The sequence below is a fragment of the Chaetodon auriga genome, chromosome 5, assembly GCF_051107435.1.
Source record: "Chaetodon auriga isolate fChaAug3 chromosome 5, fChaAug3.hap1, whole genome shotgun sequence".
NCBI lineage: Eukaryota > Metazoa > Chordata > Actinopteri > Chaetodontiformes > Chaetodontidae > Chaetodon > Chaetodon auriga.
The window spans coordinates 24,559,951-24,585,555 of NC_135078.1; the positions used below are offsets into that span (position 1 = coordinate 24,559,951).

The window sequence follows — 25,605 nt, forward strand, 5'->3', positions numbered from 1 at the left end:
TTGGTTTGCTTGAGCGATGATCTATAGGCTTTTCTCTAATCTATATACTGTATCTTTCATGTTGAGCTCTTGCTTTATGTTCTAAAATCTGCGTTTTCCTGTCAGAAGTAAAGAAAAAAGGAGGAGACAGAGCACAGCGCTGTTTGTTTTAGCTGGATTGGCGCCTGCGACCAGTGGTGTTGGTGAAACCAGTGTGTTCTGTGCTGGAATTCACTCTTCGAGTTTCTCTGTAGATCGGTGACCACAGGAAGAGGTCACTGTGCGGGCTCGGATTCACAGTAACTACAACTACTGAGTGTTTGGATCTGGCCGTGTGATGACAGAGGTCATGCATGAATAAATGATTTGAGGAGGAATATTTATATGCTTTGTTTTCTTTTAAGCATACATCACCATCTCCAGAGGTTAGCTTTGAAGTAGCATCTAACAAACTGCATTAAAATCCCATGAAGTGAAATAGGATCGTGAAATAATCATTGACTTTCTTTTCCACACAGCATCCCCTCTGAAACAATTTCATTAAGCTGTGTGCTCATTATGCAACCTGTGGTACGGTTTTATAATGTCAGCCCTGAGTCTGTGTGTGATGGTATGAATTGATAGTTTACATACCCAATGCCAAGGGCACCACCAAGGGCTCATGAATGAGAGATGAAAAGAGGCAGAAGTGGAGCAGCGGAGGAAGAGAGAGATATCTCTTTTTTCCTCATACCTGCAACCTGCTAATTAGCCTGCTACACTACCAAGCCTCTGCTGCAGGGACAGGGTTCAATAGTTCACCTATCTACCACTGAGCTACAACGATGGTAAACCTGGATTACCTGCGCTACCGGCTACCAAACCCCAGTATTACAAGTACCTGTCTTGTTCAGCAACCTGGAAATCAAATGAGTCCAAAGAGCTGGCCAGGTGGATTTACACGAAATCTGTTGTCCTGAGAAGAGACGGAGTTGCTTGGCCCGTAATCTCCGTGTATCACAGGGGGAAAAAAGTTAGACTGAAGAGCCGGCATGTTCAGCAGAAGGGACTCTTACGGAATGAGAGACAACCAAAGATTTGTTAATGGGATCAGATTTATGACTACTGTCATTTAAAATGGGAAGTTGTAAACGCTTTGTCCTAGATGTGTCAGCTGCGCCTGTAAATGATTAAAGGCTATTGATGATATGGACCGTCAATCAGTTTTTGTTGTGACAAGATGAAGCATCGTGGATTAGCTTTCATCTTAATATGTGATATTTCAAGAATAAGTGAGGCTTCACTGTGGCAGCCATTGATTGAGATGGTTATAGTAGATCTTATTAATATATTTACTTTGTATGTACGTACGACGCATTGAGCAAACACACTTGAACAGAATGTAAATGCGTCACTACAGTGATCCATGTGCATACACCTGAAGTGACCCTAAAACTCACAGTCCGTTTAAGATGTAGAAGAGGGTTACAGCAGATCCCTGTGAGAACGGACACGTGGTCAGTAGTCCATTTAAGAATAAAAATGCACACACAGTCACATGCTCGCTTTCTCACATCTTCAGTTTGGTCTCAAGCCGTGCACAGTGTACATTAATGTGCAGAGAGGAGGCAGTACTAGAGGTGCTTTGTGTGTGTGTGTGTGTGTGTGTGTGTGTGTGTGTGTGTGTGTGTGTGTGTGTGTGTGTGTGTGTGTGTGTGTGTGTGTGTGAGGGAGAGACGGACTGATTGACAGAGACAGAGATGCCTTTAATGTATTAGAATAGCCATATAATAGAGGACATCGTATTAAAATTCCATTTGTCTTTCCTCCTCATGTTCATTCCGTCTTATTCATCAGATAAAAAATTCATCAATTATTAGTCTGATAATAAAGGGGTAGTATACCTCAGTGAATGCAGCATTAGGGCAGAAAGAGAGAGAGAAAAACTGCCAGCCTTTGTAAATCTTTACACTCATGAGTTTATAATTAGGTTTTTGTTACGTTTTTTTAGAGAATCAGGAAAAGAATGATTGGGCAAAGAAAATGTGTCATCTTCTTCCTATTAACTCATACCTTCAACCAAATGTGTTTGTCTGCATGTGTGTTTTTTTTCTTTGTGTTGTCTTTTTCTGATCATACGACTTGATATGAAGAGAGCCTTCCCTGCTCTCTGCTGGTTGTGTGCCAGCTGTACCAGCGCTAGCTGCCTGTTGCTGGCAGAGCAGAGTATAGCAGAGTAGACTTGGAGGGTCGAATTGGGCTAATGAAGTTGTCAGAGGCGTGTAGCATCGAGGCTGATGGGAGGGCCTGCCAGGCAGCCAATAGTGAGGCTGCGTCTGTGATCAGCCGAGCATGATGGGAGACCACCCTGCGCAGCGAGTGCTGAGGCCCGGCACAGCCCCCAGATCAAAGAGCTGGCCCTCTAATACACCAGCAATTAGAAAGATGCTGCAGCCTAACGCTCACACACAAGCAGAAATTAGTGTTTGCACCCTCATAGTCCACAAAGTAACACCTGGATGCACGCAAACATAAACACGCATTCGATATGCACTGATGCACACGTGTATATAATGTGCAGTTGCATACTTGCGCACATACAGAATAAGTCACGCATGCGGCGGCATGCACAGACCGACTGCGGGAATATAATTTAGAATGACGTGAAAAGGGAATTAAACAGAAAAAGACATCCCAGGTTTGTGAAGTTATCTTTAGCCTTTCATTCATCTCCTCAGCACCTTTTGTGCTCTCTACCAGCAGCTCTGCCTCCCTTTTCCAGGTCCATGCCTCTCTCTTCTCTTCCTCATCCCCTCTCTTTCTCTCTGTTGCCCTCCTTTAGTTAAGATATCTCATTAATAACTACTTCTCTTGCCTGCCTCCTGTTAGCCTCCAGTGTTAGCTTGCTGCTCGTTCTCTTGCCCCGCCGCCTCTGTCTTTCCTCCCTCTCCTCTCCTCTGCTCTCTGCTCTGCCCAGGGTTCTTGTTTGAAATTCAAGAGTGGTGCAGTGAGACTGCAATAACCTACATACAGATCTCTCTCTCTCTCTCTCTCTCTCTCTCTCTCTCTCTCTCTCTCTCTGTCTCTCTTTTTCTCTCTTTTCTCTCTCTCTCTATCACTCTCTCTCTCTCTCTCTCTCTCATTTATTCCATCAGTCCTTTTTCTTTTTAACCACTAATATCCTTCACCCCGCCATGCTCCAGTATATTTTTGAATACTATATATTATTAAAGGTGTAATGTATGTGCATATATAAGAACACTAATGAGTATCTTTATTATTATTCTATTTTTTTATTTCCTGCTTCATCTTTCTTTACAAACATCTCTGTCGGTCTGGCAGAACGGTGCCCTTTTTCACGCTTTGTTCTTTTATGTTTCTCACCGCCATGGGAAGACACGAGGGGGTTCTTGATGTCAAATTGCTCGCTGTTTACCATTGGTTAATTTAAAATGCTGATGCGTGCTACCTCCACCTTGCCTTGTTCCTCATTCTGCACCATCCTGCTGTGTGTCCCCGTAGCTTTGCGTGTTCACGTGTGTGCGTGCATGCATGTACGTGCGTGTGTGACGCTGGAGGCGCAACTCCTGTGTGCCCCGCTGAATTCTTGGTGAACTCCTCGCCTGCAGATTAAAATAAAGACAAGGAGAGGAGGAGGAGGAGGCCAGGAGAGAGGAACAAAGTTTTTGTGTGTGTGGATGCGTGGGTGGAGTTGTCTGTGTGTTTAATAGAGGGATGGCGGTGTTAGCATGAATGCGCACACTGTACTTGTGTGCGCGTGCATACGTGTAGTTTGTGTGAAGTTCCTTGTGCTTTTACTTGTGTATGGACGTGGCATATGTTGGCTGTGGGTGGCAGTGCAGGAAAAGCAAGCTGGCACGCTGGTGGGGAACCTGAGTCACACATTAAGGAAAAAAAAAGCCTTGTCCTTCCTGTGCTGCAGTTGAAAGACACTGACATGTCAGTTCATACATGTTAAATTTATACAACTCGAAGTTATGACATCACCGTTTTCTAACCATTATTATGGGATCAAAACAGAGTGGAGAGTCGTGATTTCTGCTCTGATTTAGTGGTCATTAATATTGGATAACTCTGTCAGATAGCTGGAAACATGCAATGCGATATAAACTCCACATAGTTTCCTGTGTGTGTGATTGTGAGTGTGCACACATACACTAACCTGATTAACCCTGATTAATCCAGAGTAGATGCCCTTTAGCATAACTTTGGGCAAGAGATGCCTACTCTCATGCTCATTTTTGTCTGTTTTATGTCAAGGAATTAATAATACACAAAGTGCCTCTACAGATGTGGCAGATTTAAATATGCATGCTTAACTTTGCAGCAAGATCCTCAAAGTTAGTCAAATTGGATGGTTAAAGGTTCAAAGCTTAGGGCAGTGTGCTGTTTTAGCCGGGGAGGCGCTGCAAAATGAGAGCGAAAGGCGAGTGATTACTTGGCATGGATCTACACATAGGGTCAGAACATGGGTTTAAATTCTGCGGCGCTGACTCTCCAAGGGAGTTTTGTGTGTGTATAAAAGAAAAAAGAGAGACAGGGAGGGAGGGAGAAGGGCAGATGTTATATTGATGGCACGCCACGCTTCTCTTCTCTGTCCTGAATAATCATGATCCTGAGCTGATGGGATGCTGCTTCAAAAAGATGAGAGTATGCGTGAACTGTGGATGAACTGGAACCTGCATATGAACCAAGACTGGTGGTAGCCCAGCCCAGCAGCCGTCCCTGTTCCCCAGCCGGGGAATTCCTAAACCGGATTGATGCTGATATTGACGGGAGGGGGAGTTGAGGGGGAGTTGGGGAGGGGGGGCCGAATTTAGAGCACTTTTATATCCCCTTAGATGCATGCACATGTTATGAAATTGTTGGTTTGATGTTAATTAAATGAAAAATGATAATTTGCTTTTATGTGCATTTGGCTGTTTTTATGTGTGTGATGTGGACGAGAGACAGAGACAGAGAGAGAGAGAGAGAGAGAGAGAGAGAGAGAGATTCGGTCAGGCTGGGCTGGCAGGTGAGCAGACGTTTGCTCCAGGCTTCTATGCTACCTTTTGATACAACAGGCTTTGTGGAACAGACATGATTTTCCTCTTTTTTCCTCTCTCTATCTCTCTGTCATTCTCTCTCTAAAACTGTCACTGTCTGCATGTAATCTCTTTAGGGCTTTTATCATTTCCCTGCCTCAGATCTCGCCTTTCTTATGGTTGTGTTTTTCTGAATAATATGAAACTTGAGCGACAGATCCTAGGACAGATGTGTGAAGAGCAGGGCCTGTTGTTCCGCTTCAGACAGATGGGTGGCAGTATACTGTCAGGCTAGATCAACTCTCCCTTTGCGCTCCCCTCTCCCTCTGACTTAATTGGGCCCCTTTTTGTTGTTAGATAGATAGGATGGAAGCACATCTATCCATCTATCTATCTGTCTATCTATCTACTTTCATTATGTGAGAGAAACAAAACTCATACATACACAGTATATATATATATATGCAAAAATGCATTTCTGTCCATCTCTGACAAGCACATTGTCATATTAAGTCATGGATTGAACCGGATTTCCACCTTCATGGTCATCTTCAGCTCCCACTATCACACCTGTTTCATCATTCCTCTTTTGTTACATCTCCTCTCTCAGTCTCCCTCCAGGCTATCTCTCCATTTCCACGGACTCTTCCCTCATCTCCCCCTGCAGCTACTGCCTGCTTAAATGCTAAAATGCAGTGATGTTAGCACTTGTTAGCGTAGACGTGGCTATTCATTCCTGCGTGCCCGATACAGGGTCTATAAAAGAGCGGATGGATAAGAAATTGTAGCACTGCATACCAGCTGTGACTCAGTACCATCAACTTAAAAATGATGTGAGCAGATAAATGCAGACACACACACACACACACATAGACACACACACACAGACACACACACAGTGTTTGCCCAGATCAAGGCCGTGGCTCTGAGGGACTAGAGGGAGATCAGGCACAGAGAGCCTATGGAAATAGACGGCTTTGTCATCGAAACACCCACCACTCTTCCCCGGAGACGCGCTGCTGTGGTGGTGTCCTCAACTCGCAGACTTTCTTCTTCTCCTCCTTTTCCATCCTCTTGTTTTCTAACTTACATCTGACACACACAACCTGCCCTCCCTCCTCTCCCATCTACCTTTTATTATGTCCTTAAGCTAAGCAGCGTTTACTCTGACAGACAGAGAGGTAGTGATTTTCAGCAACGCGTCCACCTGCCTGTGCTCTCCTTAGTTTGCCGTCACTTACTTTTAGTTAGAACGAACTTTGCAATTCAGGACTGAAAATTTCTTTCCTTCCGTTTGTTTATTGACTTGATGACATTTTACAAACACTTGGCTTTAAATGCAGACTCTGCAGGAGTGAGCTTATACGTGCCATTGTTCGTGGATGTTTATAGGATTTAATTCTCAAAGATAACAAAGTCAGAGGATGTGAATTTTAACATTGCAGGCTATATAGTGTCTGATTGTACTTTCTTTCTGGACTTATCTAGTCCTTCTTTTCTTAACCACCTTCTTTCTTTTGCTAAGTAACGTATTGTAGCGTGCGCTCACAATCGCTGTGTTGGGAGTCTGCAGCTAAAGGGAGGATTACTCACCAACTGTTTGCTGTGTCACTCTGAAAATTGTCCAGGATTCGATGCTGCTTAGAGTAAATGTACTGAATAGCTTTGTATTTGTTTTCTTTTTTTTTTCCAGAGTGTTGCATATGTGTTTCTTTTTGTACACTTTTGCCAACAAAACACTCCAAAGATATATCCAGCTGTCAGGGTGTTGTATGTTAGACAGTTCAGAGACAAATGTTTTTGTTCATTTAGATTTCATGCTACACTGTGTTGCATAATAGAGTAAAAAAATCTTAAAATTTATCCATCTATCAACAGGTCAGGGTTCCCTTCCCAAGACATTTATCCATCCTGCAGCTAAATGAGCAAGAAAACAAAAGCTCATCCTTTTTTCTTATTTACTCTCCTTTACACTCTATTTGCTTCATTCCTCTTCTCTCATTCTTTAAATGCAGTGGATTGGACATTTATTTTCATTCCCCATCCACCCCATCTTTCGTTTTTCCTTGAAGCTTTGGAGCAAAGCAATCGCGCGAATGTTTAAGCCTCCGTGTGTGGTAGATGAGAAGCGAAACACAGAGTCACTCTTATTACCGGACATGTGGAGACTGTCCTTTCTGTCTCTCCGTCTCTCTCGCTCTCTCTTCCGCTCGCGTCTGTTTCTCACCCCGGTAATGTTAGCAAACCCACTGTAGGCCTGCATCATAAGCAGATTATGAGTAATTGTAAGTGTGTATGTTTTTGAAGGGGCGTGGTGCGAGGGTGAATGGAGTGTCTCTCCCCCCGTCAAGTGGCTTTGCCTTGCCTGCTCGCCACCCCACTGAGCTGGGGTTTGATTCTGGTAGTGGCAGCTCTGTCAGAGATCAAAATGGGCACTCCCCCTGTTGCATTCTTGCATTCTCTCCCCCTCAGGAGTACCTATGTTGGTGAGTGGACGGGCCCCGTGCTTGCACACATGCTGGTAATTGTAAGCACATATGCATAAACACACACACACACACACACACACAGCAGCTTCCTACCTTCCACTGTGTAACCAAGCAGAGAGTAATATACATATTTGAACTCCATGCAGCAGGAGGAGGTGTTGCAGCTTGCTTATTTCTTATTTACATTTATGTTGGCGCACATCTATTTTCTTGAATAAAGAAGTTAGGTGTTGAGCCAGCAGCCCCGCGTCCTGCTTCTCCTCCTCTCCCCTCTCCTCCTGTTTTTCCATCCACCCATTCCCACCCCGCACCTGAGAGAGTTGATGGTCTGCCGTGCCCAAGTTGACCACATGTTTGCAGGGTCAGCCAGAGTATCTGGGTGAGAGCCAGCCTGCTGAGAGCCAGAGCCAGGGCAGGCCGGGGTTTGGTCTGACCAGCAACGAGACCTGGAGTGCGGGCAGGCTGACATGGAGGTGGGGGCGGGACTGCGGCTCTTGTATCCTGCAGATTAGAGTAATACACCATCTATACACACAGGATGGGCTTTTCAGCGTACCACACTATCCTGGCCATGACTGCCTTAACTGGGGAAGTGTGTGTTACAAGTGTGCAAATGTGTGTGTGTGTGTGTGCGTTGGTTGGGGGGGGGGGGCGACGTCAGAAAGAGGCACTTTTTTCTGATGGGTAATCGCGGCATAAACTTTTCACCCCACTTTCTCATGTGATCTGACTGAAACAGCATTCCACGGAAAACGCATGCGCCTTGCACCTGTGTGAATGTGTGTGTGCGGCTTGTGTGTGTGTGTGTGTGTTTCTGAGCTAATAGCAATAAGAGCAGTGGACTGTGGATTACCTCTAGTTCAGACAATTATCTCTCCACCAGTCAATTCAAGGTCAGTTTTACAAACCCATTTACTTGCCAGCGAATATGCTTCGATCAAGTGTGTCTGTCTCAGTTTATGGCGCTTTGTTATTGTTTATCTTACTCCGACATTTTTTATTTATGTATGCTCTTCTGTTTTTATCATGACTTGTATTGTGTGTATTTTCCTGGAGAAAGTAGAAGGTTGCGTCTCAGTTTTTGTATGCCAACCACTGCAGTCACATGGGCTCTTCACATGTGTGTGTGTGTCTTCTTTGAGTTTGTTGCTCTGCCTAATAGCCCTGGCAAGTGAATGAGCCCTGATGTTTGGAGCTTATTTAATAGGCAGTGCGCGTGCATGTGTCTGCGCTTGTGTGTGCTCAGTCTTTAGCAGTGTGCCACGTCTCAAGCCCCTTATTCTTGGATAATTGTGCTGCAAGTCCTCAGCCTCCCCTTTAGCCTGAAAACCAAGCTCATTGCGGCCCCCAAAGAGCCCCCTGACAAGGTAGAGAAAAAAAATCCCAAGTTGTCCTTGTGCATAAAAGTAGATTCTACTCTCCAACACCTTTTCAAATTAATATTTGTGATGGGCGCCATTCTGCCAGCCCCAGTTTCTGTTCCCCGCCTTTGTTCCTGCGTTTGATGTAATGGAGGCAAGGACAAAGAGGAGAGCAGGCAGAGTGTGTGAAAATGGTAGTTAAGTGGGCTTAAGGGCTCCTTCAGTACCTTCTGAAAGGCCTGGACCCTGAATAGGACCCTCGCACTGCTAAGCTGTAGTGCAGTAAACAAGACAGGTCCAGCACAAAGGTGCGTCACAAATGAGCACAGACACCCTCCTCCTCTTTTGCCTCACCCCGTCTCACCCCGACCTCCCACCCGAATCTGACATCTGGCCAATCCCAAGATCTGTCTGAGTCCTCGCTCGCTCCCCTCCCCTTTTATTCCCCCTTCATTTTTTTGCTCTCCTTCATATCTTTTCTCTTGTTCTTTAGTGTTTCTCTGCACTCTCTTCTGGTGTGTGTGTTTGTGTTTTGTTGTCCTGGTCCCGGCTGGACGGCTCGCTCCCCCTAGCCAGCCTCGTCCCCAGTGCTTGGGCGGTTCGGCTCTTTTGTTTAGTTAATTGCAATGAGTATAATGTACTAGTCTCTCGGAGGTCCACGAAAGACAATTAGACAATCCCAAGAATTTAATGAGACACCACCAGCCCCAATCCCCCATACTCTCCTTTGAGAAACACCCTGCTCTCCGTTGGCACCGAGTGTGATGTAGTGAGGAGGGGGTTGCGATGCAGGTCGCCTGTCTGTGTCTGTTTGTGTGTTTACCAGATTGTTGCTCTGCCCATCAGAGAAATCACCAGAGAGAAAACACCCAGAGAGATAAAACAGAAAGAAAAAAAACCCCCAAACAAAATAAAGAATCCTGTCTGGATTTTAATTCTACGTTTATATGGCACACTTCCAGGCTGTTACACCATGGGATTCTCATCTGAAGAATTGCTCTTCCCGGACAGGACAGACTTCTCGGGAATGTCCGTGTAATTATTAAGAGCGTTTATCCTGTTCACCCAGTGAGGGGACGGAACACTTGACAGTGTCATCCCCGAAAAGGAAGAGGGATGGCTGGGGGGCCTGGGTGATAGACGAAACCCTGGGTGGCCCTTTAAGGACTTCTCCCCAGTCCTTTCTCCCACTCTCTCTCTCTCTCTGTCTTTTTTTCTGTCTCTATTATTTCTCCCATGGTGTTCCCTTTCTCTGTCTCTTTTTCTGTCATACATTCCACCGTCAACTCTTTCTAAGACCTCTCTCTGGATCATGCCAAGATAAAGCCAGCCTTTAAAACAGGAAATATCCATAAGTGATTCATTATATCTCCCGTCACCTCACATGGAGATTAATTAATAATATCACTTTGCCATTGTCAAGTGCCTGTAATTCACAACCTTAAAACCTACGCTTGTACGGTGTCATGAAGGAAAGAGTTTTTTCTTACATTCCTTTTGTTTTCTCCTTCTCTCCTCCGTTTCTCTCATTCTTTCATTCCTGTGCTTTTTTCTCCCTGGCTAATCATGGTGTTACAACAAAAGACGGGGCTCCATTATTGCATGTGTGCGTCCCAGAAGAAAGGAAATGAGAACGGGACAGAGGGTGGCCGTGGCCTGACACCGCACTATTAATCTTCCAGTAAAGCCTTGTCAGGCAGAAACGGACACAAATGGATCACTCCCATTAACTGGGGGAGTGTAGGTAAGGGCTTTAACAAGCGTTTACCAGAGTCCATTTTCTCACTAATGAAGAGGGGGAATACGCGACCTCCCAGCCAAACCTGCCAGACCGCACTTAAAGGTCTGGATGGAGGAGAAAAGGAGGGAGGAAGAAGAGCCGGAGGAGGAGAGAAGAAGAGAATATGTGAGCATGGATAAAAAGCTTTGCTCTCTCAGTGCTGACATGTTGTATCAGGCATGGTGAGAGGTTAAGGCTCGGGCCACCTTACTGTTCTCACTCCGTCCCTAATGGCAGGGAAAGGCCTCTGCCATGGGACGGCCGTGTTCTTGCCTCCAAGACCTGTGAACTTTGGTTTTTCAAAACCATGGCAGCCCTCACCATGATGCTGGAAAAACTGTTAACTTTAGATACCTCTCGCCTCTCTGACAATCCTGTACTTAACCAAGATCTTAGCCCTTCCTGCTCACATGCAAGCTAAGATGTGAGCACCCATATGTGGCCACAGGAAATCCACACACACACACACAGTTTGCCCTGTGTTCTTTTTCCAATCTCTGTAATAGATATTCACGCACAAGGCCGCACAGTTGTCGCATTCTTTGACACCCCAATCTTTTGGGAAAAAGACAGAGGGCCATTGTGGTAGGTGTCATCTCATAAGGGGTTTGCATTTATGCGCCATGTTTTAAACATGTGTCTGTCATCTTCCCGAGCCGTCTCCCGAGCTGTCATGTCTGTGGCCAGAGTTCTGTCCACACAGCTCTGAAACCTGCTGGTGCTGTGGCACGGCTCTCCGGGATGTCTCCGCATCACAACCGCGCTCCCACAGGGCCGTGTGCGCCTGTGGCTTTGTGTATATGTATGTGTGGCGGGTGTGTGTCTGTAAGTGTGAGTTAGCGAGGGAGGCTCAGGCCTGGAATTTCTAATGCACGATGTCCCTTGTCCCTTGACACGAGCTGGATGGGCAAGTGATTTTTAGTGAAAAGCCACACGATAATAAGAGATGTGCTGGAAACATATCAAGGATCAAGCTGTGGTGGCTCAGTATAATTCATCACTGCGCCTCCAGATGCCAAAGTGTAGATTAAGTCGAGGAACATGCAAACAGATGCTTAAGTAATCATGGAATTGCAGTAACACATTAATGGAACTTCCAATTTTTTATTTACTCGCAGTGGCTCTCTCCAGGATGATGCCCATGCATGTTGTGTACTGAGTGACTGTCTCTGTTTGTCCTTCCCCCCCAGCCGTGACGCCCATGTGAGAACCCCTCTGGATAGGTTAGCCGCGCATCAAATAAATAAGGCAGTAATATCACTAGGTGGATGCATTTGGCTGTTGTTTTCCTCCGTGTCAAGCGGCTGTTAACAATGCGACCAGCTTCCCGACCGCGGCCGGATCAGTGGAGCTCGCGTCATTAAAGAGATAGCAGCACACGCTGACCCGAGTGATACCGGAGAGCGAGCAGCAGAGGAAGAGAGGCGCGGCCCAGCCCGTTTGTCTGTTATCACCGGCTCTGTGTTCCACGGGCTCCCAGGGGAAACTACGAGACGAGAGGAAGACTTCACCTTCCTCCTCCCAGACGCCCCCCTCTCCCTCCGCCCCGTCTTTCCTAGCACTCCCGCTCCTCGGCAGCCCTTCCCCTCCCACCCCCCACGCCCCAAACATTTTTAATTATATCTTCTCCCAAGTACTGCGGCTCAGTAACCAAGGAGCTGACATTGATGCATGTGCTGATAAATCCGCAAACACTGGAAACAAGATTAACAAAGATTTTGAGGAAAGGGTGACAGCTAATTTTGCGCAATGGTCGGCGCCTCATTCAAGAGTGATGTTTTTGATAGAGCGAGCCACGCCTGAGAATTCATGCTCCACGCAGGGGAGGGGAGCGGGTGGGCGGGGGGGGCGCGCGAACACAGCGCGAGGAGTTCCGCGGCATTTGCACTTTTTAAATTGTTCTTTTTTCTAATCCTTTCCCCTCTCTCCGTCACTCCGGCCGTCTGTCCCAGCCCCTCATCCCCCCTGCTGAGCATTCTGCTTCATTGTTTTTTCTCCATCTTGTTGATTGTGCACTCATAACTTCACATAACACATTCACACTCGGCATAATGAGATAATTCATTTTATTTTTAGCACATTTTGCCACACGTGCCATAATTCATGTCACTAAATGAACCAGGAAGACAGGAAAACTTAACCTGTTATCACCCTGATATGACTGTGTTTTAATTTTCTCTGATTTCCCAGTTCTTGCCCGATGATGGCCAAAGAAATAACTTGAGAATCGACGTTCTTTCAGCTTCTTCATCTGTCTGTGGGTATTTATTGTGCTGTGTGTATGTGCCAGTCTAATCAGTGAGATCTAATCAGCAGTTTGTATTGTGGAGTCTGTGACATGCCACTCCAGGCCCGTGGTCCTGTCTCTGAACTGGCTCTCAAACCACTGAGACACCGATACACACTCCTCTGAGAGAGATATCTGTCTGCCTCATCACACACACACACACACACACACACACACACACACACACACACACACACACACACACGAGGAGAGAGATAACAATCATACTTCCACAGCTGATTCCCTATTTTCTCATCGAAGAAGCCACACCACCCAACCTCCTTCTTTTCTCTTTCTCCTCTCTGCAGCCAATTTCAGGTCTATACAGTAGAAACATCTTGTAGATTTCTTTTGTTCTTATTTCATGCCTCTTTCTTTTTTTCCTCTTCCCTTTTTTCCACCTCTTTATGTGATGTCTCCCTTCTCAGAATCGCCTCCCCTGTCTGTAGGCAGCTGACAGCTTCTTTCACTTTTCTTTGTCAATTTCTCCTTCTCCCTCTCTCCCTCTCTCTCTCTCTCTCTTTCTCTCTCTCTGTCTCTCTAGCTCTCTTTTTCATCTGTCCCCCCCCCTCCTCCATCTGCTTTCGCTTTTGTTTGCCCGGCCCCTCTCCCATCACAACTTGATAATGAGGAATGCGGTGTGACCCTGACCTCCATCGGCCCTGCAACCACCTCCGACCCCTCCAGGTGACCTCCGGTCCCTGTTTTGACAGCTTGATTAATTACAGAGTGTTATGATTTATGAGAAAAGCAGTATGTAAAAATAATAGACAACAGGTGGTCTTAGAAAAAAAAGTAGTAGATTTGAAAGAGCTTCTGGTGAGGATTGCGGTGGCGATGGGGTTGAGGGGGTTGGTCTGTGTGTGTGAGAGAGAGAACTGAAGAAAGAGGATGTGTTTTACAGCCGCTCTCCATGGTAAATTGCTTTCAACCGTTTTTGAAGGCTACATCGGGTTAATAGGAAAATGTCTATTGCTCCATGCATGGTTTCCTTAGTCGCCACAGCATGGATTTCTCCACGTGTATTTGGCCGTATGGCGAGAGGATGAAGGGGATTCCAACATACATGCGTAGCTCCATGTGTGTGCTGTGAAGCATAAACCAAGCCATGTGGTAATGACACTATGGAAAATGTGCTGGAAGACACGGGCACACATGCATGCATACACACAGATATTCTCCGCCACCTCTTTCTAGGTTACATCCTGTGAAAATAAGCAGAGTAAATGGCAGGACAGAGCAGCCATAGTGTTTACCCTTCACACTTCAAACACAGCTTGTGATTGGCTGTGGCGACCTCCCCTGACTCATGGACCTGAGGTGCAGCTCCACTTAAACAGAGGTTAGACTCTTGGACTGTACGAGTGTGTGTGTGTGTGTGTGTGTGTGTGTGTGGCATTGTGGCCTTCAGATTTATTGCCAGTTGCATGATTGTAGCCTGTTACACTCTCACAGTGTGCAATGCCACAGCAGATAGAGATGAATATTTTACACATATAAGACAGCAAATTTCATCTTGCGAAAGGTCACACTTAACATGAAATATCACACACACACACACCCCACATAGCGGCAGTCAGCGACGTCGACAGGACCACCAGTTCTCTCTCTGGCTCTCCCTCCTAGGTCACAATAACAGGGCAGGGGTGAAGGGATTCCTCTTTGACCCTTGACCCATGGAGGTCATCGCGGTCCTGTGATGTTCAGTAAGATTAATACCCAGGGTGCAACAGCGTGGTCTCATTATTCACCAGCACAGTGCCGTTTACTGGTAGATGACACCCAGTGCAGCACACCTATGTGTTTTCTCAGCACGTCTGAGCAGTCGAAACCTGAATGTGGATTTAAAAAAACACTCTTTTTCATCATCAATTATGTGATTATTTGCAGAAATATACACGAAATGACGCATGCTATGCAGCAACATAATCTGTTCGATTCTAATGGGACAGATGTACTGTATTTTTTTCTTGGTGATTTAGCATCACGTACACACATGCGCTCGTGTATTATTTTACCAGTGCGATGGTGGCTGGCTCTGTCCATACACATGCCTGCATACATGTGTTCATGTGTCTGCAATGTTTAGATGTGTCCTGCCATTGACCCCGGCTGGCTGAGCCTGTACATATGGCCATGCGTCTCGCACCCACAGTGTGTGTGTGTTCATGTGTGTTAACGCACTAACTACCTGTCCAGATGGTGAAGTGGAAGCATTCATCGACGGCGCTCTTTAAGAATTCACGTAGAGGTGGAATTTCTTTACAGCAGTCGGACTGAAAGGCACGCTCACTTTTTGGTCTCATTTAGTGTCATTGTTGGATTTTTCACAGAGGTCAGATTCCTTATTTTCTTCCAATCTTGCCCAGAAATGAGATTTTGAATAGCAGTCAAATACTTCTTTATAACCATAATCATTGTAATCATCGTCTTCGTTTAGCAGCGTATTCCTTCCTGGGCTCATTGAACTGAGGATTGTCTGTCTTCCTTCCCTCTGTGCACAGTTATTAGTGGCGTTCGGGACAGGCTTGCTCCTGGGATGCCTCCACTCTTCCTGTCTTCCCTCTTTTTGTGGCTTCGCTGCCTCCCCCTCTCTGTTCACCTCTCTCCCTGATTTATACATTAAATAGTTAGGCAGAAGGGCAGGGAGGCACCTATCATTCCATGATCTATATCTCTCTCTGCCCTCATTAAAAATACATGTGTATGCTTAGGGGAGACGATATAGAATATATAAATCAAAATGCTAACGGCGTCAGAATAAGCCTCCTGTATTTATTTCCCCATAGCTTTCCCTCTGCGGGCTGAGGACTCTTCCTGCTTACTGTATTTCCTTTGCTGTGTATGTGGCAAGCGCATGTTTCATGCTCTAATATTAAAGTATACTGGAAATATTATTAATTTATTGTGCTGCTGATTTGATCATTTGCCCAAGCAAAACTGCAGGCTGAGATCTGGCTTGTTATAATATTCCATTTTTTTTTTTTTAAGTGTCTGATTGTTAAGCAATTTTAATGTAAAGGAGCTATAGTCTAAGTTTCAGAGACACTCAGGTGTGCGGATGTCTGCTATCGATGGAGCAGACTACACATCTGGTGTGACAGCTCTAAAATATCAGCGGTGGTGAGTTTACATTCACAGTTGCGTCTTTGCGAATGACACACTGGTCTTCTGTTAAAAAAGAAAAAAAAAAGTGACAAATGACTTGTGTAACATTTACTTGCACAATCGATAGCACTGACAATTTCCACCTGGACGGTGATTAATGCTACATCCACCCCCAATCTAGCAACCCCCACCCCCAGCCCTGCACCTCCCTCTGTGTGTGTCGTGCTGAGAGCAGATGAAGCAGGCCTCCGAACCCTGTGTGTGTGTGTCACTGTACGTGTGTGTGTGTATTTATGTGTCCAAGCCCTCGGATGCTTGATCAACCATTGAGCATGGATAGTGGCTGAGCAGATTCATAGATCCACAGGCGTCGAGTTTGCTAAATAATTGCCACATGAACTGGCTTTGGCATTACACGGAGTGAGTTACTCAGCAGTGTCTGTCTGAGTGTCTTTATGTCTATCCTTTCACTAAAGGTGCTGAAAATAGATAGATCGGGAGGAGCGAGACAGGAAGGGAGAAACAGAAAGTGAAACAGAGAGAAAGAAATGTAAATGCGAGCATGAAAAGAAGCTGAGGCATCAGGGATCAGAAGCTGTGCTATTCTCTTCACTTCCTCCACCCCACTGCTCCACTTTGAACTCATTTATAAATATTCAAATCCACATATAAACAATATCCAAATGAGCCCAGACATCCATGCCAAGGTTAAAAACGCTGCTGCTTATTACAGACACGACTACTTGACTAGCTCAAAAGGTTAGCCTCGTATTCTGACCTAAACTATTTGTGCTCATTAAGATCAAGAAAAAGACAATCATTACCACAGGGTCTTATTTACTTTGACCAAATTAGCGTACGGCTACATTAGTGGAAGCAAACACCGAATACAGTCTTTGAACTCGAAGTGAAAAGTCGAATTTAGAGAAACTTAATTAAATGTGTACTCTTTATTAGAGGAGAAACCCATGCAGTGGGCGATTTGCTTAAAATTAACTCAGAGGGCAGATGGGGAGACGAAGCTGCAGTTTGTCTTACTTTTCCTACGTAAACATTTGTGTTGGCTGTTCCATTGATTGCTTAAACATACAGGGATGTGAGGTTAAGCAGAGGATCAAAAAAAAAAAAAGAAAAAAAAGTGGAGCTCATGTATGAACTGTGATTTGTGCCGCTTAATTTAGGTGAACCTTAACTGATGCTGTAATTTTAGCCCATCATCTTTGTACTTTTCTTTATCAGACTTTACATTTTGTTGTCTTTTTTAAGACACTGTAATTATATTAGTCACGTTTAGCTCTCCTCTGCAAGTACTCGCATGGCCCGCTGGGTATCGCTAGTTATCAAGAGGGTGATTGATTTTGTGCTGACAGGCTGATGACAATCCCGTCTCATCCCCTCTCACATCACCCCTAAGATTCACACATGTCTTTTCATAGCCCCGGTGGTACAGTAAGTCCTCTCCCACCCTCCTGCTCTCAGAGCAACATGGCTGTGTATTGGGTGGGTATGGGGGGTCTCAGACTGGTGCTGTGTTGAAATGAGAAAGGGGGCACCGTGACTTAATCTGACATTACTGTGCGATCTGTGTGGTATCTCAGCCTCGGGGAGAGGGGGAGTGGGAAAAAAAAGAGAGAGAGAGAGAAAAGAGGGGGATCGGATGGATAAAGGGGCCCTGCATGCAAAAAAAAAGCTCACGTAGAGATGGAGACAGACAAGGTCACACAGAGCAGGGTGGCCCTGACAGAGAGGGAGAGCGAGAGTGCACTTGTTATTACAGTATTTACCTTCCTTCCCAGCTGCTTCATACGTCTTTATTGAGGAACAGTCTGTTTTTTCTGTCCTCCTCCTTCCTGTTGTTTGCTTGTATTTGATGTCGCTTCAAGCCTCAAGTAACTGAAATGCAAACAGATTGCGACTCCAACGCTTTGCACTCGCTTATTCTCCAACTTAGCCTTTCTCTCGGTCAGCCATTGTGCTTCGTTCGGATCTCAAACCCGACTGTAGCCTGCAGACATCCCTCCCCTCCTCCTCCTCTTATTGGGTATGCCATGCTGGGTGACCCTTTCCCCCTTGTCAGTCAAGCCTGAGTAGCAAATCAGGAGCTGCGTATTGCTGGAACAAGGAAGTGGAGCGAAGGCTGTTGAGAAAAGGGAGCGCCGTTTGCCCTGATCCTAACAGCCCCCCGACAGAAAAACTAATAAAGTAAGCTGCCCGAGATCCAATTTCTTTGGCCACCTACAGAGTGTAACATGCATGCTGACGGGTACATAAATGCACTAAAATATAAGTGCAATGCAAAGAAGAGCATTTATGTGCTCCTCTTTAGCAAACAGCCACACATAAAACCTCAAATTCTCACAACCAGACCATTCACTTTCCTCACTGCATGCACCCGTGACCGCTATCAGCCATGCTTTGTACCTGTCAAGTGCTGTCCTTTTCCCTGTGCCCAAAGCCCTGCTCACTACATGAGAGCTCTCACATCAAAGCTTCGCCGAGCTCCACACGCACAGATGAAACACCCTCTCACTCCGGCCGCCTCACTCCCCGCTCCCGCACATTAGACACATTTCATTTCATTACAACGCCACTGGAAAAATAGAGGTGCTGCTGTCTTAAAGGGACATCTTATTTACTCTCCTCGCACTTGTGCGCTCACTCAATTGGGGACACACGCAGACACACATGCAGACACGCACACACTTGGCGCATGATGCGACTGAAAGGGAAAATAATGATCTGTTACCATAAAAGTTCTAGTGGACAAGCGGCGTCTAATTTGACCGCAAAGAAGGCACATCATTGCCATCAAAGAGTATTGACAATACTGTTAAGACAGCACACTGCGGCTCCGCTTCTGCAATAGCAAGTCACAAACGATGCTTAATATCATGATATTTAGATTACAGATTCATATGTCCTCCTTTTTATTAAATGTCTCGTCAATATAGTACAGCGTTTGGCTTCTTAAGGAGCTTCAAAATGCTGCATGTGGGGAGATCGGGCGATGGCGGAGGAAGGGTTTCATCCCGATGATGAGACAAGCCCTGGTTTCCGTAGCAGCGGCAGCCTTTGTTGTGCTATCTGGTGCGGGACAGGCCGACAAAGGAGCGCTAAGGAGCGTCCGAAGCGGGGTGATGGGGGTCGGGGTGCCCCCCCTTAGAGGGGTCGGGGCGACCCTCTTGACCGCTGGCCCCAGGGCAGGGGCTCAGTGTGGTGGTGGCACAGGGGCACCCACAGGGCATGGGAAGAGACTTAGCCTGCATACAGCAGCAGAAAGACAAGACTGACCCAACGCTAGAGGACCGCGTGTGTGTGTGTGTTTCATTGGAGGCAGTGTGTGCCTATAGGACAAAGGCAAAGTGACCTAATGTTAGCGATGTGTGAGAGAGAGATTTAGTGGTATAAAAAGCGGGGTGACCCAAGGTTTGCAGTGTGCGTCTGTGTAAGATTCACACTTTGACAGCACATCACAACACAAAGATCAGATTTAGCAGGTGTATCCAGTGTGTGTGTGCGTGGGAGAGACTTAACAGTTAGCTAAAACCACAAAGACCGAGTGACCTAACTCTAGAGGGGTGTATGGCAAGATGTATGGAGAGATTTAGCTGTCACCAGGACGAGGATGATTAACATTAGCTCTGTGGGAGAAATTAGTTCTGTGGGATTTGGGGAAAGCGTTGACATTGTGCTGCTTGATTTGAGTATCAGGCTCTTTTTCCCCCCTAAAACATTTATTTTTATCTCGATAGGTTCGGTTTATACAATTAGACAATAACAGTAGCAAGTTATCATCTTTAAAGTTTTTTATTCACAAGGAAAAAATACAAGAATCGCATTTAGAAAAGAGTCATATTTCAAAACTGTCAAGAAAAAAAATCCTCGCTTGCTTTGTTGTGCTCAATCCACCAGCGTCAGACTCATTGTTGTATTTTTGGTTGATGGAGAGGAGAATAAGCGGAGGAAGTGTCTGGACAGGGAGAGCAGTGTTGTCCTGACACCAACACAGACCTCTCAGTGTTCAAATAAATGACGGTTTCCGACATGGAGGTGAACTCGGCCGCCCTGCTCCTCCAGACTAAGCACGCCGGCGACACTGGTCGCCTTTACAGCAATGTCCTTCTGGGTGACTGGACAGCTGAAAGGGTTAGCACTGTTAGCTCGCTTAGGTGTGTTAGCCTCTCCGGAGGAAAGGCCATAGGAGATAGGGCACTCGGGGTTAGCATAAGGACACTAAAGGCTAAGAGCCGCTCCACTTGAGGTTAGCGTTAAGGCCAGGAGGGGTTATTGACCAGTAAGGGTATAGGGTAAGAGCACTGAAGACTGAACATGGTTGTAGGCCACTCAGGGTTAGCATCAGAACACATGGACCAGTGCTGCTGAACCCTGAACTCTTGGCCTCGTGAACCAGGATTAGGGGAAAGGAGAAATGCACACAAAGTGACGTGAAGGTGCAAGATTCATTTCCTGTTTTTTTCTGTCGTTATGTCAGTGGGACATCTGTGGCCCATTTTGTATTGTTTAGATTTTTCATGTAAAAATGTTTATTTATCGGCGCTGAATTTAATTATTTATTGATTTTAAACGTTATCTTATTTTTCTGATGTTGCTGCCACAGGCTGAACTGGTCTTGTCAGTTATTTTATCAGGCTGCCACCAGTGGGCAGTGGCACAAAGCTGGTGTGGGTCTGGTTAGACTACATTTCTCTGTCTCTCCTTCCCTCCTTCTCTATCTTTGTCTTATCGTTTTTCCATCTATCTGTCTGTCTGCCTCTGTCTCCTCAACTCTCTCCTTCTTTCACCCGCTCCGACTCCTTTTTCACCGGGCGATCCATCTGTCTGGATGTGCGCTTGTGTGTCTGAACTTCTGTATTTGTGTGCAAATGTCGCTGCGATGTCTGACTGCTGAATTAAGTCTCCCTAATAGATCCTCATCCGGAGCCTCTCCAGCTTTTTCTGCTTTACATACACATACTGTACATACACCCACAGACTAATAAAGATCCAGGTGTGGAGAAGCATCCTCTACTCAGAATTTGCATACAAACTATATCGTGGACATGTAGTTTTTTTAAGTCATAAATCACTTGCTAAATTATCATTGGACTGGTTGTGCCTAAGGAGTAAAATGCAAAACTTCATTCCATCATCATGCAGATGCCGCTATGTAGCAACAGATTCTTTAAAGCTGAAATGAAAATTTAGAAGCCGATGAAATAGTGAAATAATTTCAACACTTTAAATGTAATCATGTCCAGTTTTACTTACTTAACTTAAAAATCTTTTCTTAAGTTGATTTTCTCTATATTGTTACGTTTTGCGTGACAAATATGTCCGGTGAGGGAAGGAGAGCCTCGTCTGAGGAGTGAGAATCAGACTAATTTTTTAACCTGAATAAGTGAGAAAGTGTCATTTTGCCGTTGTCAACACACGGCAGGTGCTAAGGGAAGGGGGTGTGTGGCAGGTTTGAAGTCGATGGGCACAGGAGGGACACACACTCAAGCTGCATCAACGGAAGACGAGCACATTGTGTTAACACTTATTAAGGAAGAGGAGACGTGCCGCCTGGAGAAGATAGTGTGTGTGTGTGTGATGGCGACTTGCAGAGGAAGCTGAACGCCGCCGCCTCTCTTAACTCCCTCTCACATCTCCTAAAGGTCTTTTTGTCAGCACTGATGTCTTTCATACTCCTTCGTGTGTGTGTGTGTGTGTGTGTGTTTGCACAGGCACATAAGTTTGAGTCTTGGGGTGTGTATGTGTATTCACCGTGGGGGATGTGTGCGAAAAGCACAAGCAAAGTGAAACAGGAATCCATCCATTTCCTGCTTTAGTTTCAGAGTGCTTGGGACAATAAACACAGTTAATTAAAATGGCTTCCAAGTTGAAGAAGTCACTAAAGGCTACAAGAAAACTTCCTTTACTCCACAATACATTTCCCCTCTGTCATTCTTTCTTATTATAACCACCTGGGATTCTTTTCTTTTACGCTTTCGCTCATTTTAACTTCATTTTGAAGGAGTGCACTGATTGTTATTATTGTTAATTGCAATATGATTTTCATGTGAAAACCTTCTCAGCTTTAAAGAAATGTTAGACTTTTATCTGTAGCGCTGGCTAACTGTTTCGCTGAGTGATGGTGGGATCGATTGGGTTTGATATTAAGTGACACGTGGCCTTTGGAGTCACTAAATGCTACTCACCGGCTGAAGCCACCGGCGCTGAATTCCAATCCCCCAGTCGCTTCTCAGGCTTGTCCCTGCAGTGACACTCTCTCCTCTGTCTCTTTCTCTGCCACTGCTTTCAGTCTGGATTTGCATCTCTCCCCCAGTCATCTCACGATCTGTGAGTGTTTTAAGTGTCGTTACGGTGTTATTCGCTCATAGATATCCACCACCGAGCTCCTTCTTAAACACCGTGAGCCACGACCAGAATCAGACCGAGCTGGAAAGTTTGTGAGCTGCAGTGTAGCAGAGATTGTCATGCAGTGTTATATCAGCTTTCCCCAGTAGGTTTGACAAAGTTAATATCATCTTTCTCTGGGAAAAAGAAAAAGAACAAACAGCTGAAACATAACAAAAACTGCTCTGCTAATGTTACATTTTAGATAAAGTTTATAAAGGCGGTTTCATGATCTCAGAAACAATTGAAAAGGAAAAAAAATACCCAATCTCCCGTGTTTGTTTAATGTCTTATTTCTGTCATGTTCTCTACCTAAAGGTGCATTTGTTTTATTGATATACTGTAAATTAAAGTCCTCTCCCCGATAGATATTTTACTGCTCTTTTTTGATGCCTTTTGTTTTCTCAACCTGGTTAATTTTTATGTTTTATTCAGCATTATAAAGCAGCAAAAATGTCTATACAAATAAGGTTTGTTATATTATTCTACATAGATATACCTGATAGTTATATAAATAGAAACCAATGAATATGTAAAATATCATAAATGCTAAACACTCATGTATCATGCAGATGATGCTGAAGCTCTAATACACGTGCTTATGTGTCTGATCTGTTTTAGGAGGGCTACGGTGTGATGGTGCTCAACCCCAATGAGAACTACCTGGAGGTGGAGAAGCCGGCCAGGTCCTCTCCCCTGCCCTCTCCAGCCGAACCCTCGGACGAACCGGCCGAGAAGAGGGAGCGCAAAGATGACAAAGAGGGCAAAAAGAAGAGAGAATTTTATGAGAAGTACCGTAACCCGCAGAAGGAGACGGAGACCGAGCGGATTCCTATACGGGTAAGTCGGAGAGGGAGGGAGGGAGGGATGCAGAGAGGGAGGAAAGACAGAAAAGGAAGGCAGGAAGGAAGTGTTCGGAGAGCCGGGGCGGAGGGACAGACGGATAGACGCTCATCAAAAGCAGACATGATGGGGGAGGTGGACAGAGTGACAGTTTAGGGTCGTGGGAGGAGGTAGCTGAAGATACATAGGTGAGAAAATGGGAGGGAGGAATTTGGGCAAGTTTGGAAGAGACAAAAGAGGCAAGAAGGTGCGGGGGGTGGGGGTGGGGGGGTGGGAGGCGGCTAGCTGAGGAAGCTAGGGAAGGAAATGTTAGGTAACAAGGGATGAAGGGAGGATGGGAGGCAGAGGGAGAAAGAGAGGCTCTTGTGTGGTCAGCCTGTGTGTGAAGAGGTTGGCCGTGCTCCAGTCGCCTCTCAGTGAGCAAGTGTTAACCACATGGCTACCTCCCTCTCTCCCTCTTCCTCTCCCTCTTTCCCTCTCACTCGTTTTCTCTCTCAGATGGTGGGCTGGTCAGTGCAGCTCTGGCCCTTCACTCTTGTTGACCGCTGGGATTATTATCTCCCTAACACACACTCTGCAAACACACGGCAACATTCTTATCATGCTACACTGACCGTATACCCCTTAATCTCACACACACACACACGCACACATATATATACATGTACACACACACACACAAGGCTCAAGGCAGCCAGCTCAGCAGGTTTGCCTTGTGGTCAAACAAAGGAAGCGACCCTTTGCATAAATCTGATTTTCCTGTGAAAATAAATAAGGCCAAAGTGATGAGAAATTGTCCCAAAACAGTGTTGTCCTCCTCATCGATATCTTTTCTTTCACCCCTGCCAACAAAATTCAGAATTTGCTTCTTCAAGAGGGTCCGTACAATTTGTTTTTCTTTCTTAAAAGCTCTCATTTTAATTAGATTTTGAAGACACACACAGGCTAGAGCAGAGTGTCCTCATCGATTGTCTGCGCCTTACTTTCCTTGATGGCTGTGGCATCACTGCAGCGCATGTACGTTTGTGTGTGTGGGTGGGTGTTTGTGCATGTGTGTGTGAAATACGTCAGTCTCTGGTGTCTGACAAGAGTTCGGGCTGCTGTGGGACGAGCAGGCAAGCAGGCAGTGTGTGAGCTGTCAACGCAGGCTTTTTTTTTTTTTCCTCACCCCCCCTGGCAGTACCTTTACACACACTCTAATAAGGGATAATTAGCCGCAGCTCTGTCTTCCTCTATCACACTTCTTTAGATGTGTTCCAAACTATACAGCTGATGAACTTGCTTTACGCTATCTGACAAGAAGGTCTTATGGTAAATAATCCATCATGTCATTCACAGTGATGTAGTCAAACTAACTTGCACATGCTGTCACTTATATGTACGGTACCGCAAGTTTGGACACACCTACTCATTCAATCTTTTTCTGTATTTTTTTATCGTTTTCTGTATTGTACAGTCGTGCTGAAGAAAGCAAAACACATGAAATAACAGATATAGAATCATGTAGTAAACAAAAGAGTGTTGAACAAAGCACAATCTTTTTTTTTTAGATTCTTCAGAGTAGCCTCTGTTTTAGCCTTGATGACAGCTTCGGATGCTGTTGGCATTATGTTAACCAGCTTCATGTGGTAGCCATGTGGAGTGCTTTCCAATTCACAGGTGTGCCTGTCGAAAGTGAAGTAGTGGAATTTGTTGCCTTTTTAATGTGTTTGAGACCATCATTTGTGTTGTGTTGGCATGCAGAAAATAGCCCTACTAGAGTACTGTAGCAATGCATATTATGGCAAGAACTGCTCAACTAAGTAAAGAGAAACGACAGTCCGTCATTACTTTAAGACATGAAGGTCAGTCAATCCGGAAAATTTCAAGAAGTATCTTCAAGTGCGGTCTCAAAATCCATCAAACGCTCTGATGAAGCTGGCTCTCACGAGGACCGCCCCAGGAAAGAAGACCAAGAGTTCCCTCTGCTGCAGAGGAGAAGTTCATTACAGTTACCAGCCTAAGAAATCGCCAATTAATGACACCTCGGATTAGAGCCTACATAAATGCTTCATGGAGTTCAAGTAGCAGACACATCTCAACGTGAACTGCGGGGAGGAGGCTGTGTGGATCAGGCCTTAATTGCTGCAAAGAAACCTCTGCCGATGGAAACCAACATGAAGAAGAGACCGCTTGGACATCACACCAGTGGAAATCTGTACTTTGGTCTGATGAGTCCACGTTTGAGATTTTTCCTTCCAACCGCTGTGTCTTTGTGAGACGTGGAGAACGGATGGTATCTGCATGTGTGGTTCCCACCGTGAAACATGGAGGAGGAGGTGTGATGGTGTGGGGG

General features: G+C 45.5%; 1 protein-coding gene across 1 annotated transcript in view; it reads left to right on the plus strand.

Annotated features, from left to right (window-relative positions):
• The window catches only part of arb2a (ARB2 cotranscriptional regulator A), a 150,989-nt gene that overhangs the window by 37,499 nt on the left and 87,885 nt on the right, over positions 1-25,605 (plus strand). The window contains exon 7 of the mRNA XM_076731617.1: positions 23,049-23,267. Coding sequence (XP_076587732.1) covers positions 23,049-23,267 — 219 coding nt within the window. The remainder of the gene's footprint in view (positions 1-23,048; positions 23,268-25,605) is intronic.